The 18,082-nt window shown below is 38.9% G+C and overlaps 1 protein-coding gene across 8 annotated transcripts in view; it reads right to left on the reverse strand.

The window, feature by feature from the left end:
• The window catches only part of SBF2 (SET binding factor 2), a 317,965-nt gene extending 306,950 nt beyond the window's left edge, over positions 1-11,015 (reverse strand). For 3 of the 8 annotated variants that reach the window (XM_044425691.1, XM_044425694.1, XM_044425687.1), the window contains exon 1: positions 10,804-11,015. In XM_044425691.1, the coding sequence (XP_044281626.1) occupies positions 10,804-10,858 (55 nt within the window). In that variant the 5' untranslated portion in view covers positions 10,859-11,015. The remainder of the gene's footprint in view (positions 1-10,803) is intronic. The other 5 variants (XM_044425689.1, XM_044425688.1, XM_044425686.1 and 2 more) reach the window with 4 other exon arrangements.
• Positions 11,016-18,082: the final 7,067 nt, after the last annotated feature.

Below are 18,082 nucleotides of genomic sequence, written 5' to 3' on the forward strand. Positions count from 1 at the left end.
GGGATGAAAATCTGGGTAGGAGGGTCCTCTCCTAACTAATCCACTGGTCCTCTCTCCATGCCTGTCAGCTGACAGAGTCTAATATTTGTAACCACTACAGCACCTAGGTTAAAGGAATAAAGTTCATTTCAGAAGAAGAGCATGTTTTAGGGGCATGGGCTTGACTGGAGACCCTCAAAGGCCATGGGTGAGAGGTGTCCTATCCCCATTATAAAGGAAGGAGAAAACACATTTGCTTCTCCCAGAAGAGACATCTGAGTCTCTGTCTTCAAGGCAGTCCCACCTTCACTCAGCTGAGAATCCATTAAGTTGCCATTATCTTGTCTAACTAAGGCAGTGGCTTTCTGGGATTCCGATAAAGGAACTGTAGTTTTACTAGTATGCTTGCTTCCAGTTTTTTCAGATACGTATACATGGCTTCAGAAAACATACAGTTGGTTTCATAGTTACACCCAGTTCCATCCAGTAGGAGATGAGGTGGAAAATAGAGAGACAATCAACTGCACTGTCCAAATTGTATGAGACAACTAAAAGAAAGAGAGCTAAAATGGAGGGCAACAAAATTAAACTGTATTGAACAGACATTAAACAAGTAACAGGAAGATGAGAATCGGACAAACAAGTGTCTATACTGTTAATATTAGGGTCTAATACCATAGCCAAAAGGAAAAGGATACTTTTTTCAAGATTTTTTAAGGAATGTGAAAGCATATGGAAAACATACAAACAGCCAATCCTCAACTAACCCATGTTGATCATCTGTCTTCACATTACTTACTTACTAGCATTTTGTACCCTTTATCATATGTGCCATCTGAAATCCAGACCAAACATTCATTCTTCCCTTATTTAATGAAAATATATTAATTAAGTGATCGATATACTAATTGCATTCCCTGCACAGAGCAAAACTAAACTGAAATAGAATATGTTGGAGCTTGTGCCACCTGAAAGTTTGAATTACAACAGCAGGGTTAGGAAGCCACAATTCTTTCACCACACTTGGATAAGGAAAATGAGGGTGCTGTGACAATATATCTCAACATCCACCTTTAAATACATTACTTTGTTGTGAGCTGTCCAGAGACTCAGTGTGACTGGACGGCCTAAAAATATTCCAAATAAATAAAATAAAATAAATAAATATGACAACTCAAAAATCAGATTCTTTGTGAAACATAAGAACATATTTTACACAGGAGCTATAATCTTTATTCTGTTAAAAAAACACCATTACCAGAAATGCTTTAATTCTAACACACACACAAATATTCTTTAAGTAGCAACACTACTTCAAAACATAAACGTGTGTATCCTGTACTAAAGTCACATTTTCAAGTAAGTTTATGATTTAGATGTACATTAAATAATTATTTTCACATACATGAAAAATTTGCTTAGAAATGTCACAGAACAATCATACCTCTTTTATTTTTATGATCTTTTGGTAGCCATTTTCATCCTCTCTAATAGGAAACCAGAGTGTCTACAAGCAGAAAGTGAAATGGGACCAGCCAAGAATTACATACTAACTTCTACATGCAAAGGGGAATCCCTATATAAGCATAGTAGCTTTGTACATATCTTTTTGAATTTCTTCACCGGAACCTTGAAAGCTAAATGGATACTTCCATAAAACGAAATCTGAGCATTTTAAGGTGTCAAAATTCTTCACCTTATGCCTCATTGCACATGCAATATATACAGACCAATATATTCCTTATCTTGCCCAGTATCCATACCCCTTGCCCCAGAACAGAGAGAGAAAGGCAGAGGGTAAATCAGTAATAAACACACCCTAACAAAAGCATTTCTTATAAACATTGCTGGTGACATTTTCTATAATTCTGAAGCACTGCAACATAGCAATGTTACACAAGACAACCAAGTATTTAAGATGGCACATTAACTTAAAATTCACAAGTCAAATTACATGGTATGGGGTGCCCTCATATGACAATAAAATCAATAAAACGCATCAACCTTTTCATGGTCCCTGGTTTCAAAATTAACTGAAGATACACAGGTTTAAGTGCTGCAGGACACAGTTTTAAAATAAGAGCATATCATGTAGGAAAAATTCACTAGCTTTTCATGTGTTTCAGACCATTATTTTCTTCTAAATTTTACTACCTTCTAATATGTCTACTATAACCATTCAATTCAATAATTAGTTTTAATAAATTCCATCCATCTTTCTCTAAATTAGAAATATTTAGAATCAGTTTCACTTGTAATGGAAACTTTATTAGTCATGTCTGAGTCAAACTCCAAATGATTATTCTGCAGCACATAATTTATAGGTATTTTTACATAATTTGTTTTTGATTTGCATCAATGAATAAAAAGACAAAATGAATTTTCTTCTAAATTTTGTTGTTGCATGTCTCAATCAAAAGGAGTTAAAAAGGTTAAGTTTCCATCATTTCCTACTGAAAGATGTGTGTGACTGTATTTAGTTCTGGCTAAGTGGATGCTGGTAACTAATGGTTACAAAACTGCAACCATTAGGAACAAACTGTAATGTTTCATTCAAGCATGGCATAAGAGAGCACAATTGTTTTCTTCGCCACAGTTATAATGATATAAGAGTTCATTATTTGCCTTATACTAAACAGCCTTACTGTCCTCAAATCTCAGGACAAGTTAAATTGTTTCCCGGATTGCATGCTGACAAAAATGTGCATCCCTTCTGGGCATTGCTTTTAAAACTGAAATGGTCATGTGAAATATTTCCTGTTAGAAAGAACACATTTTGCTTGCCTCCATTGCCACTGAAATGTTTTTAGGACAGCATTAAAAATGTCACTTGTTTTAAAGGTAGCATATTTTCATGCTTGTAACAGACATGTTTTAGCAATTCAAAGTTAAGGAATCTCTGTAGAGTTTGTATTCAATTTAGTAGTTTCCACACACTGTGCAGTGATTTAATCTCAAAAGGAAATACATTAATCTTATTTCTTCTAGATAGCACCAAGGAATGGAATATTGGCACAAGTTGTCCTGAAACTCTGTGGCATTAAGGCATTAAAAAAAGTTTTCAAAGTCAACTTTGAAACTTGAACTTGGGGCAACTTTAAAAAACTTTTCCACTGACAGTTGAACACTGCTATCTTATGCAATGTATTTACCAACGAAATGCATTGTAACAGTCTGGCTGACATAATTTGCTTCAGCTCTCCAACCAATCACAAAGCATTCACCACCAAAATGTTAACTTTATGCACTAGAATAAGTTAATAAATAGAACATAAAACAGGCCAAAGGGCACTTTTATCACATTCTCATCCCTCTCCTGCCATCTGAAATTGGGATACCTAGTACACTGGTACCTTGGCTCACAAACTTAATCCGTTCCACGACTCAGGTCGCGACCCAAATTGGTTGTGACCTTAGTCAAATTTCCCCATAAGGTTCAATGTAAATAAGGTTAATCCGTTCTGTAACCATTTTTTAATCACAAAAATTTGAAACAAAGTTACAAAGAACAACAAAGATCACGGCCATCTCCCCACCCCCCGACCCAACCACCTAGCCATCTCCCCGCAGCACGACCACGATTGTCTTCCTCCCCCAAGCATGACCGCAATCACACCCATGCAGGGAAGACAGGCACGATCGCAATTGTCACCCAATGCGGAGTTCGCGACCTGAGACAATTTTTTTCTGAAATTTCTGTTCACAACCTGATTTGGTTGTGAACTGAGGTATTTGTGAGCTGAGGTATCACTGTATAAGAGCATTCTTCCTTCAGGATAAAAATACAGTGAACTAATTAAATGCTCTCTTACCCAAATTTCCTAATCACTGTGAATATCAACAGCAAAGTGCTTTTAGGTAATGTGCCACTGGAAAGAGCAGCACATAACCTACAACATAGGTCCACTGTTAAGTTTTCTGAAAGAAAAAGGCAAGAAATGCTTGCTAACTATTTCTAGCAGCTTACTTCCTAAATTGGCAATTTTAATTATGATTTGCCATATTTTAATATACATCTAGCAATGAATGAACTGAGGCTACTGAGGGGAACTAAAAACAAGAAAAAAAACCCTTCTTCAGATATGTTCAAAGCAAAAGACAGACGAAAGAGAAGAGTGTTCCAACTACTCACCATGGATGGAACAACGATAACAGATGACAGAGAAAAGGTAGAAGTGCTCAACTTCTACTTTGGCTCAGTCTTCTCCCAAAAGAAGAACTACAACCCTCCTGAGGAAAGTGTAGAACAAGCTGAAGGAGCAGGATGACAGCCCAAGATTGACAGGAAATGGTCAAGGATCTTCTAATTGGGCTAAATGAATCCAAATCCCCAGGGCCTGATTATCTCAGATTCATAAAAGAGCTAGCAGAAGAACTCTCAGAACCACTATCTATCATCTTTGAGAATTCATGGAAGACAGAAGTGTCAGATGACTGCAGAAGGTCTAGTGTTGTCCCTATCTACAAGAAAGGAAAAAAAGATGAACCTGACAACTATAGACCAGTTACTGTTACATCAATCCCTGGAAAAATTCTAGAGCAAATTATAAAACAGACAGCCTGCAAATACCTTGAAGACAATGCAGTAATTACTAGAAGCAACATGGATTTCTCAAGAATAAATCCTGCCAAACTATTCTAATTTCATTTTTTGAGTGAGTAATCTCCCAAATGGTCTGTGGGAATGCTGTGGCCACAATCTAACTAGATTTTAGCAAAGCCTTTAACAAAGTGCCCCACAACATCCTGATTACCAAACTAGCAAAAAGCGAACTAGATAATTCAACCCTTAGGTGGATTCACAATCGGCTACAAAATCAAACTTAAAGAGAGCCCATCAGTGGTACATTCTCAAACTGCACTTTGACATTTTTATTAATGATTTAGATAAGGAAGTAAAAGTGAAGATAATTAAATTTGCAGATGACGCAAAGCTGTGTAGAATAGCAAATACCCTGGAAGACTGATATAAGATACAGGATGATCTTGATAGGTTAGAATACTGAGCAGAGAACAACCAAATGAAATTCAGTAGGGACAAATGCCAAGTCCTCCCCTTAGGAACAAACCCCAAATGCACCACTACAAGATGGGAAACACTTGGCTCAAAAATACTGCAAAGGAGAAGGATGTTGGGGTTGCTGGGGAACACAAAACAAGTATAAGCCAACAATGCGATGCTGCTGCAAAATGGGCAAATGCTATTTTGGGCTGCCTTAACAGAAGTATCACTTCCAAAACACATGAAGTAATGGTTCCACTATACTCAGTGCTACTCAGACTACACCTGGCGTACTGTGTCTAGTTCTAGGCACTTAAGTTTTAAAAGGATGAAGAAAAGCTAGAAAGGGTACAGAGGAGGGCAAAGATGATTCAGGGATTAGAGGCAAAGCCCTATGAGGAAAGTTTGAGAGAACAAGGCATGTTCAGCCTCAAGAAGAGAAGAGTGAGCAGTGATATGATAGCACCCTACAAGTACCTGAAAGACTGTCAAAAAGAGGAAGGCCAATATCTTTTCTCACTTATTCCAGGGTGCAGGACATAGAATAATGGACTTAAGTTTGTTTGTTTGTTTGTTTTAATCAGATTTAGACTAGACACCAGGAAGAATTTCCTCACTGTCAGAGCAGTACAACAATGGAACCTATTACATGAGCTATCCCTCACTGGAGACATTCAAAAGGCATCTGGACAGTCATCTGAATGGGATGGTGTAACTTAAGTGTCCTGCCATAGCAGGTCATTGGAGCCGATGGCCTTCTAGAACTAAGAGTTTGCATACAAATATTTTCCAACACAAACCTACTCTTGCTTCCCCCCAAGCTTTATTTCAGCAGTCAAATTTAAGGGGAAAATGTCTTTTGTTGTGACTATTGATAAACCACCGATAGTTGGAAACTCTTGTTCATTGACTACAAATCACCCAGGTGTACCAATAGGTCCCAGTCAAGCTTCCACCTGCCTTATAATAAACTAGTTTAGAAAATTTCATAGCAATTCTTCAATGCATTAAGTTGATAATGCAGGCAGCATAGACTTTTGTAGCAGCTAATAACTTAATAACTGCATAGCAAAACATATGAATTTGCACCATACATTCAACCAGATATTCTGAGATCTTGTTAAATTTGTCTTTTCAAGGATGACTGATCAACCATTCCACAAAATTCAATAATGTTTATACTTTCTAAATAAGTCTTAGGGAAGGAGCCATAGCTCAATGGAGTGTACATTATGTATCCACAAGGCTTCAAGGCTTCAATGTTAAGCCCAGGCATCTCCTGTTAAAACAGCCTCAGAAGCAGGGATGGGAAAGATCTTGTCTTTGCCCAAGACCCTGAGAGCTGCTGATGGTTAGAGTAGATTATTACATTAATATGAAATTCATATTTATTGGAAAAGGCCTCAGCTCTGTGGCAGAACGCACACTTTGCATTCAGAAAGTCTATGGTTCGATCCCTAGAATACCAGTGGAGCTAGGAAAGTCTAAACCCTTGAGAGCGGCTGCCAATAAGTGTAGATACTACCAAGCTAGAAGGGGGCTTGTTAGCAATCCTAGATGGAGTTACACTTCCCCTGAATGACTAAGCATGCAGTTTTTAAGTAGTCCTGACACTGCTAGGGAAACTCAACTGGTGCGACAAGAGTGCTTTTGATCAGTTTAGGCTAGTATGCCATTGACCATCCTATCTGGAGAGGATATATTTCAGTTATCTATGCTCAAGTGACATCTAGGCTAGTTCAGAAACTTCAATGAGTACAAAATGCAGCACTCAAGTAGTGGTAGGTACTAGTCAGCTAGATAATACAACATTTATATGGTACCAGCTGCATTAATTGCAAATGCACTTTTAATTGATGAAGCCTGGCAAACTAAGAAGCTCTAACATATACCTGCTTATCTTGCCCTGTAACTGAGTTGAGATGTTATTGTGTGTCACTGGGTATATAGCATTATCCAGCCTAATTTGTATGTTATTGCTGTATTATTATTAGTTTTCTCATTGTCATTTTAAATTTGTACCTTATCTAAGAATTTTCCCCTAAAATATGACTTACTGATACTTAATACAATAAATAAATGGATAGACTCAATATAAGGCAAACAGTTATACTTGATTCATAGGGTACTTAATAAAAGATGCAAAGTTGGCAAAGTATTTCCTGTTCAATCCACTGCCTTCAGGTAGCATCAATGGGAAAGTCAGGCATGTCATGAGCAGAGCCAGTTGGAGCCAGGGGTCAGACTAGATGGCCCGGGAGACCCCTTCCGACTCACTCTGTTTCTATGTTTCTAATCATTTAGAATAAACAGCAAAACAGATGAAGTCAAATTTAGCCCTAGTACAGGGCATCCAATTTAGCAAGGTTCTTCTTAAGGTTTTATCTAATGTTGAATAGTCAAAGCCATGATCCTATGTGGACCCTTTATATCATCTGAGGGGTCACAGGATACTTGAGATTCCCAGCTCTGGGGCTGAGGACAGCATTTTCACCTCAGAGCTAGGAATCAGAACTTCAAATCTATTCTCCACACAGCTGGCACAGAAAGAACTGCTGTGGCTACTCTTCAAAGTTGGAAACGGGATAAAAGAGAGTAGAGAGAGGAGGATACTAGAGTAGCAAGGGTATTAGGTACCCTGAAGATGTTCCAGCCGATTTTCCTCTCCCTGTGAAACACCATTGCTAGATAGCTGAAAGGTGTGTCTAGCAAAAATGCAGTGAGAGAGCAGAAAAGTGAAGTTGTCTTTGCCATTCCTTCAGTGGTGTACTAAGTAAACATTAGTCTCCAAGCTGAGAGACTGAAGCAGGTTTTCAAGAGGCTGCACACTGTTTGATCCAATTTAGGATTCACATTTAAAGGAACAGCTACAGCTATACTGCCTAAAGTTACTAGAGCCCAGCTTCAAGTCTTGATGCATCAGCACAAAAGCATGTAAAATAGCTGCTGGAATTAACTATACTACCACCACAACATTGAATAGTTAATATCGCTCTAATATCACACTGCAAATCCTCAGAATGAGAATCTTAAGTGGTGTTATATAGAGTTGAAACATGGCTGTGGAGCAAGGGTCTCTTTTACCCCATAGCAGTATAATATGTAAGTGCGTGTGCACATATATATCATAGCACTGGAATCTGAATAGGAAAGAATCTGAATAGGAAAGAATCTGAGTAAGAAAGGAAGGTCAGTTCTCTCTGCATTATGGGACAGAACGTGGGATAATGGAATTCAGAATAGACAGTGCATATTTATTCTGTCACAAAACATTTTCTCTCAAATAGTTAGAATTATTGGATTCTAAATAAAAAACAAAACAGTGAAAGGAATAGCTGTTTTAGTTTTTATTTTTAAAGCACAAACTTACTATCTGAAGACAAATTTGCTTCAAATTTACTTGGCATCTGCTAGTTTGTTATCCATAACATAGGTGACATAGCATCAAGTTCACTGAATACATATTGGGTTTACTTCTTTACAGAAGAAAACAGTTATTAGCAATTTTTAGCAATTCAGAATTTAAAACTTGCTTTTTAATTTACATTCCCCACTACCACAAGTTGTCACCTCCATACGTAATTAGAAAATAGTAATTAGTAATTAGAAAATAATTAAAACAGTATTATGGCAATATACCAACTCCAACATTGCAAACAATAGCAATTCTGCAAGTACTTAACTTTCTATATGAAAAACACCAGCCAAGTGGTCAAGAATGTGAGGTGGTACATGTTCTTAAATGTTTGCAGTTCTCTAATTGTTCTACTATAATGAATTTGTATATTATGAGATATCTAATATTAAGTTGCAGATCAGATATTCAATTCTTAATTCGTTTACTTTGATGTAAAATCCACTGATTTCACAGAATTACATTATGTTTTTGCTTTAAATGAAAGAAACAAATAGCATTTTTATTTGTAATCATTTATACACAGTACTTGCATAAAGGTGTCAGGCCAAATAGGATCTTCTTAAGCATGGCCACAAGAAGTTATTAGAGAGCATTCAGCCCTTTGAAATCCTCCTTAATGGCAACAGAAGATTAAAGGCTCACTCAAATATAATGCCTGAAAAGCACAAGTCCATGTAGATATTTAACTATCAGTCAGTACTGTCTTATCTAATTGATAAGTAAGCTGCTGGGGGAGGCTTTTTGGCTAAAACATGGCATAAAAGACTTCATGCCAGGAAATACATTTCATATATATATTTACATTTAAGTGTGCGTGTTAAAACTTAAGAAAAAATTCTGACACAACAGGTCCCTCCCCACTCCCACATATTATACTTACAATATTAGTTTTTTCTATAGCTGTTTCAATCTATAATGATTTAAGAAATTTAAGAATTTCATATATTTCCTGTGTATTTTATTTCACTTCTTGTCATAATACAGCACAAGTCTGCAGACAGAACCAACCTTATGTTTTTATTTTTATAAAGAACTTACATTCAAATTATTAATATAAATCATACATCATGCCACCATGATGGTGGCATACATTTTAACTATATAAGGTTTTATTTAGCTGTCTTAATACTGAAAAATAACACAAATCAGCATGCCCAACTTATCCACTTCTCTAAAATTTTCCTTCATCTGCCCTCAACAGTAGACTCACCAGTTCATGAACTTGTCTTTTATAGTACTACTACTGCGAGCCATACCAATAATGTTTTAACATAAGTGATGGTTTCAACACATTCCTGTGTAGAAGCATCCTTAGAGAATTCAAGAATGCAATACACTTTGTTTGCGACTTAGCAAAGGGGAAGACTGTGAGCAGTATCATGAATATGGACTTTTGTTTATACCTGTAAAGATAACTGAGGAAGATGAAACTTGTATAGGGTTTATAGGGTTTAGGAAGTTCTCCACAGAACCTGACAGTTTCCTCTAATATCTTTGCACAATATTATCTGAACAGATCTAAGGTCATCTGCAAAACACCAACAGCGCAATTCCTTATTAATAAAGAAATGTGACCAAACTACTCCTCAGTACACATACATAAGAGTTCATTTATGTTTGCAGACTCAAAGTCTTGCTGGGAATTAATTTTAGAACAGCCATAAATAGCCTCTTTGTTATGAATGATGTCCATTGTTCATGCCTTGACACATTACTGGTGTGCTCATGTTTTCCTTTATACAAATTATTATAGACCACCTCTCAAGTAGATGCAACAAAAGCCAGCAACTGCAATTACCAATAGATACAAACACTAACCAACGGATGATGCTTGTTTCTTTGAATGCTTGTTGGGGGGAAAAAAACCCAAAACATCCCATTTGCCTCATTGAATACACACTCAGGATGCGCCAGAAGTGGAAGAGGAAAAACCTCTGCTAGTGTTTTCATATTCCTTGCCAGACATTTGGATAAAATCATACAGCCACGCTGGAAAGGGCTGTGAGGCCAACTTGCCCACCGTCACCACGCGAGCGTGTTGGCCAAGGGGGGAAGCTACACTCGCCCATCCCTTCTTAACCAATTTTCAGAACGGTGAAAGGCAACCCGGCCTGCTGTCTTTGAACAATTCCTGCATGTTTCTGGCCCAGTCACATCGTTTCTCCAATTAGTTCCTGCGAAGAAAATGACACACACACAACCCCCACCCCCAACCCAGCCAGTCTCGTGAGAGGAAATCCAACCCTCTCCCACCATATTCCTCCACCCACTCCGCCCAGGAGTTTACTCCGCTCATTAGCCTCCCACTCCAGTCAGCATCCCCCACCCCACGGAAAAGGAAGCCTAGGTCCTCCTCCCCTCCCCACACACACACACACCAGCCACCACGAAGAGCCACACCTACCTGTCTTCTCATGGTCATAGCCCACCACAATGAAATAATCTGCCAGCCTAGCCATGGCTGAGGAGAGCCTGCCTCGGTCCCCACGACCCTTGCCACAGCTGCTACTCCCGGGAAGCTCAGCATCCTCCTCCGACCTCCTGCTTCTGTACAAGAAGCTTCACTACCTCAGCCATGTTGGACACGCCGCTGGTAGTGCGCCTGCGCGCTCCTCCCCCTCCCCTTTTTCTCTGTCTCCTCACGCCGCGGGACTATGACCTCGCCAGAGCTGGGCGGGCGGTTGCGGGGTTTATAAACACCACGCGCTGGAGTCGTGCGAGTGTGGCTGCGCGCGCTCGCGCACTCGAGGAGCCGTGCTGGGCGGTCGTCTCGGCCTGATGTGAAATCCCTGGGACGCGAATGCCCGTTCCTGTATAGGATTCGCCTACGGTGAAGGCTCGGTTGGACATCGTCTGCAAGCCGCCGAGCGGAAGGCGTTCGGAGAAATTAAAGCTCAGCCAGCCTCTTCAATCTGAGGCTTCCTTCCTGTTTGGAAAGCTCGACGGAAACAGGGCTTTAGGCGGGCGGAGACCACAAGCCGCGTTCCCACAGTTTCTCGTCTCTAAGTATGAACCCGCAAAAGTGAGCCCCACGAACTTTGGTCAGGCTCATTTCCGACCTGAGGTGTTTAGTTTTGTTTAAAAGCAGTGTCCATCCTGCCATTTGCAGCCTCCGCCCCGCTTTGGCATCGGGTATGTGTGCAATGCTGCCTTAGCAATGCAGTTCTGCACAAGTTTGCTCAGAAGTAAGTTCAGTGTGCATAGGGTGGCAGTCCGAACATCCTTGTATGAAATTTTTAAAGCTATTAGGTGCCGCACAGGAAGGTAAAATAAAAGATTGTGTGCCAGTTGTAGATAGGTACTTTTTAAATGAATCCTAACTTTTAAGGTAAAAACAATTCGTTTCTGACCTGGTTTGCCTGTTATATCTATTCCCGGGTTGTTTAACCCAGGAACTGCTGTGGCTGAGTGTGAGTGTGCTGTCTCCCAGGTACTTAACATATCTAAACCCAGGAACTGTGGATTGTTTAGGGATTAAACAGCTCACAGTTAACAATTGCGTATGGTTAATTCTGGGTTGCTAATCTCTGGATTTGGATGTCATAGAAACAACCAAGGTACATTATGTTTTCAGAAATGATAAAGGACTATGCATGTTACACAGAAGATGAGATTGTTTGGAAACTCGCTTCCATGTGGCTGTAATAATACCCACAAATGCTTCTCTAGGAGGATCTGCTGTATCATAGAAAGGTCTTCATGCCAGTAGTATGCGTTCCTGGAGATTTTGCTCTGTTACAAAGATGCAATAAAGATAATCTAGAAAGCTCATGTTACCAAAGTTGTATGAGGTCACAGATGTGGATCCTTTTCAACCGCTAAATTACCAACCAGAGAGAACATACGAAGTGAGGGACAGAGGTATATGTTTCTTACCAGTGTAGGATTTTCACAGTGCTTAAGTGTCAGTGTTGAAGCTGTTTTATTGTCCATTTAATTCAAATGGTCTCATCAGTCCACATACCACTGTACATCACTTGTACATACATTGGGATTTGTGGCACCAGAGCCTTGCTCAATCTGTTTTTAGATGTTTTCCAGACATTACAAGGGCTACTATCTTGAAATAGCAAGGCTTTCACAAAAAGAAAGAAAAAACTTCTGTGGCTTAGCTCTGTTCCTAGTATATTTATTTATTTTTAGTATTTATTTATATTTTTGTATACCACCCCATTCCTGGAAACACTGGACAGTATACAAGAGATTAAAATCAACCTAAGTTAAAATTCCGACTAAAAACAAGCATATTAATTATAACCTGGGAAGGCTAGTCAGGAGGCCCATCTTTAACTCCCTCTTAAATAAGGTGAATTTGATTTAAATCAAATTGATTTAAATCACTAGTCAGTAATACTACATTTAAATCATGGTTTTGCATGCGTGCCTTACATGTGAGTAGACGAACTTCATTAAAATAGCTGAAAACTGGGTCTCTTTTACAGCCTGCTGCCATTATAGATTTTCTGCTCCAGGGAAAGAATAATATGATAAACCTCAGGCTATACACAAAAAGATCCAAAGACTTGTGGAGTATTCTGCTCAAAAACCTTCACTTTCATTTTTACAGCTTGCCCCTCCCTTGTCACACTTAGCTTCTTGTGCAGTTCTATTCCACTCCCAACAACCTTCTTCTATTCATTGATTTTTTTTAAAACTTAGCACTTAAGAGATATGGGGTTGATTCTGTGTCTATAGATTTGCAAAGGAACAGTGGGATTACGGTCTTTTTCTCAACTCTATATATTTATTTTATAACATTTTTCCTTTGAAGAAGAGGCATGTGATCTCTGCAGACACAAATTCACAGTCTTGAGAACTGAAAAACCAAGCATCTGTTATAATATCCTCTAGAGAGAAAAACTGCGCAATAATCTTATAGAAACCTCAGTAAGAGCATGACATTGGGAATGGATTCATGGAATTTCTTTACCAAAAAATTTAAACATTGCATGAATATGCAGACTCATGCTGCATAATTAAAAATTAATCATGATAAATAACCTTTCGACTGTCTTTAATCTTAAATAGAAAACTATCTTTGGATAGATTTTTCCTGAAAAAGCATTTTATTTAAAAGATCCGATTTAAATTTAAAAATCCAATTTTTATTTTAAAAAATCATTGATTTTTATCCACCTTGCTCTTTAAGGTAGCAATCTGGGATATCTGACACATCTCTCTCAGGAGGCCATTCAATAGTTTAGGGGCAACCACTGAGAAAGTCCTCTGGTTAGCAGCCATCAGTCATACAGAAGGAAGCTTCAGAAGATTATCTTCAGAGGTCCTTCACGAACAAGATGCTTTTGAAGGTATCTTGGACCTGAGCCATGAATGGTTTTAAAGATAATTACCAACACCTTGTACTGTGTCCTGAAACATACTGGCAGCCAGTACAGTCTTTAATATCAGTGAAATGGGGTCTCTCCATGATAGTCCAGAGACCAACCAGGCTGACATATTTTTTACTAGTTGCAGTTTCCAGAATAGGCAACAAAAGTAGCCCTGTGTAGAGCACATTATAGAAATTGATCCTAGAGGTTACCAGTGCATGCACTAGTGTTTTCACGTCACTCTCCTCCTGGAAGGGATGCAGTTGGCAAATCAGCCCAAGCTGAAAACATATATAATTACAAGCATATATAATTAGTTGTGAAGCAACACGATGTAGTTTGACCACAAAAATAGATACAATAAAATTCAATTACCCTAGCTAGCAAGACTGGTAGAATAGATCCATAAATTGCTAATGACTTTTGGTCTAGAATTAGCAAAATATAAAAGGCATAGAGCTAACAAAATGCAAAGGAGCTGCTATAGCAGGTTTGGGGAACTTGCTGTCCTTGGCCCAATTTCATATGGCCCTCAACATCATCTGTTTGTCTAGATGTTATGGATCCGCACTTGCTCTCTGAAACATGTTTTAATGGCCTCTGCTGGTGTTGATTCCTGTGTGTGTAAGAAAGAAGAGATGGATGGCACAAAGGGAAGAAGAGCTGTGCAGTTTTTCGGTGCTGCAAACCTTGCCCACATTTGGTTCTGGCTCTGGCAGTCTAGTAGCTTTTCTCCTATCCACCATTTGTTGCTGCCCCAAAGTGAATTTTCTTCTGTGTCAAAGTCCTTCATACGAAAAGGGTTCTCTATGCCCATCCTGCAGAATGTGATTTATATTCTCTTCTTCTCAGTCCTTTGCTTAAGCTGGAACTCCAGCTATGAGGCACGCTGTATTCCCTCAGTGAGCCTTTGGCACCTATATGCCACACATCAGTGCTCTCTTGCTCCCTTCCTTTCCCCAGCTGCGTGCAAACTCCTCTCAAGTTAAGCCAGGAATGGTGCACAGGAAATTTGTTCTTCAAGTATGGATGGGTGTCTTGGGTTAGAGCAAGGATGGGTAACTTGTGGCCCTCCTGATGTTATAGTACTGCAGTTCTCATTTTTACCAGTGGCTAGGGCTGATAGGAGTTGCAGCCCACCAAGAAGCTTCATAGCACTTTGCTTTCTGTGTGCAACATAATCTAATCTTTAGTGTAGACCTTTGAAAAAGCTGTCATCTTAAACACATCCAGTTCTATTGAGATGTTAAAACCAAGATTTAAATAGGACTCAAGTAAAATTCACTCCAGAATAAATTAGACTACAAACACAATTCTGAAGGCCAATGAGAAGTCAGCCTATTGTGTAAATGCACAGGATTCAGTTGTTTAATTAGAGTGCAGGATATGAAGACAACGCTGTGACATTCTAGTCATCTGGTTAATTGCAATATGAACTTCATTGGTTGCTTGCAAGTGGAATATTATTTAAGAATGTTCATGTGACAGTAATAATATGGGGCACATTACTTACGTCTCTATGGAATAAATTTATGGAATAACACAACTATTATTTTGGCATTCATAAAAGCAAGCTGCATGTTCACAGGTGCTATAGAAATCACTATTTAAATTGCTTGCATCTCCATCATACCACACTTCCACATGGTAGCATTTCACACTTCCAGTTGCCTGGCAAACAAAGTTTTAGATCAACAGAGACCACACTCACTCAAGAGGCCAGTCTGAACGTTTCATTGTCAGCAAGGACACTGATGCTCTTGTATCCACAAACCATTTAATATGCATTCATTGTAGTTAAACCATTTTAGTCACCTTAAAGTCATGCAGCGTAAGGGCAAGCTCATTGCAAAGAAATTAACACTGGATGTGGGTTAGGGTGAAGGCAGAGTAATTGTGATAGCAGCAGTTGTGCTTGCCTTTATGGGCTTCTGCAGATGGCTCATAGAGAAGATTTATGGAGGCACATTGCTTCTCTTAAATCAGTTATGCAATTATATAGTATTAGTTTTGAAACAGTTATTTTGTAGAACTTATGAATAAACTGAGAGAATTTAGAGCACATTTTGACAAAGTAATAAGATTATTTGTAGGTACCCTACCTCCAGTGTTCTCCATGCTGCCTTTGTTATGGCTTTGACTCTGGTGGATTTCATTCTGTGCATGTCTATCTTAGAAAGCCCTTTCCAGCCACAAAAATTTGATTTTGGGTCACTTTCTATTGGAAAGTTTGCAGCAATGTGTTTTTAATATTTTGCTGATGCATTGCTTATCCTGAACCGCAATATGGACAACAGAGGCCTCTTTAATGTAACCCCCCTGAGCTCATTCTCAAGAATGGAATTTTGACATGGCCAGGAATTTCCAGGATGTTTCCTGTTTACATTTTCTTCTGGACTGAGGCTAGCAATACACCCCACTGGGAGGTAAAGAAGGGGGGAAGCAGGTCTGTACAACCTAAGTGTGACAATCAGACACACCATGTGGGGCTCATGTGCAATGTGAGCAATTATCATACTGGTGTGATGTGCCCTCTTAAGTACCATTTGAGAGAAAGCAATAATAAAACAGCAGTGGGCCTCATTCATCACCCAGTTTATTCTTTTGCAGTAACTTTACGCACCGCACTGTAATGCCTCCTGTAATAAAGTCAACAGGAAGATCTGGTGTGTGGGAGGGACAGTGTAGGGAAACCTGAATTCCACAGTGCTAGTAACCAGATAGCTCTTTACGTGCAGGACAAGTACAATGGAGAGAGAATCACACCACTGAATGAATGAAAATATGTAGGAAACACGTCTATCATAAATACTACTATCCTAAGGCACCCCAGACCTCATCAAATTAAGTAGTAATTCTTGAATACATTGATACTGACCCAACATTCTCTCTGACCCAGCTTTGCTATTGTTACCCCAGCAGGACTTCCCTGGTAGCTGTGCAATTATTGTTCCTCTTATTGTAATGTTTTGTGTCCTCATTATTACAAGAGCTGCATTGTTCAGCTGGTCAGCTGAATCTTTCTTTTTCTTTTCTTTTTTAGTAGAATAAATTAAAAGTTGCTCCTAATTTATTGAAAAGCAAATTCTATATAATTGTAGGTTGTATCTGATCCTGGCTCTGTGCTAGTGAAAAATGCTACTGCTCACAGAAGATGCGGCACCCATTTTTCACCAGTTCCATTTCCCAGCTGCATCCCCTCCCTCACAAGCTTTTCCTAAGAGTTGGTGGACTGTCTGAAACAGTATGGAATATGGCACAGAGGAATGCACAAGAGGACTTGGCAAAAATTGAAAACACCACTACGGATGAGCCGAAGTATTCTTGACTATCGAATGCTTCTGTTGGCTATAAACCTGTATTTTAAAACCAAGAACAAGGTGTGCATTACTAAGCTAAGTGCAAGAACAAATAGACCTGACCCCTGTTTTCCAGTGCTTAAATTTAGCCTAGCATTTTAGCTGCTTGAATAGTTTTGTTTGTTTGTTTATTACCTCTCAAATTTTGAATATGTATGAGTTACGTATTGATAGTTGGAATTTTTATGTATTGTTCCTGGCATCTATGTCTGAATGAAGCTACAGTTTACTTTTTTAAAATAAATGAATGAAGTAAGTGATTTCGGACAGTGATAAGGAATAAAAACTTAAGGGAAAAGAGTATAAAAGGAAAAGCTGCTGCAAGGATACAGGCATGGAGAGAGGCAAAGCTTGCAATGCCATTATGCTTGTTTTTGCAGTTTATAGTGCCAGATTCCAAAGCAATAGCCCTACCTATTGCAATAATCCCAGAAGATTCACGTAGCACTATAATAACTAAACTTATTTTGGCATAAACTATCATGGACTAGGGTCCAGTCTGTCAGTTGTATTTCTGACAGTGTTTTTCCTCAGTGAATGTCTGTCCGTCTTTGATTGTCTGTCCCTACATACAAACAGACAGGTCTAATGCCGACAGGACAGTTACTGGAATGAACCCCAGTGATGCAGAGCATCGATGTGTCTCATTACAATTCAGAGCCAAATGCTCTGTGAAAAATCTAAGAGTCAAATCAGAAAGGAATGGCACCACTTCATCTAAATACCAGATAAACTCCTAATGAAAGTCTATTACTTTCTCTAGAAAGCTGGTGTGAGATTTGAACTGGGAGTGGCTAGCTCATTACAGAAAATATTTATTCCTCATTAGGTGTCCATGTGCATTATTAATCTTGTTTTGCCAATTAAATATCATTTGGAAGTGGCTCACCCCAATTCTGATTAAATTCTGGTTAATGGACTTTATGTCCACTTTACAAAGTAGGCACTGGTCCATGAAAATTTATGCCTACGGAGATGCCGTTGTAGAGAAGCA

Source organism: Varanus komodoensis, unplaced genomic scaffold (assembly GCF_004798865.1).
Source record: "Varanus komodoensis strain SLA01 unplaced genomic scaffold, ASM479886v1 scaffold16, whole genome shotgun sequence".
Taxonomy (NCBI): Eukaryota; Metazoa; Chordata; class Lepidosauria; order Squamata; family Varanidae; genus Varanus; species Varanus komodoensis.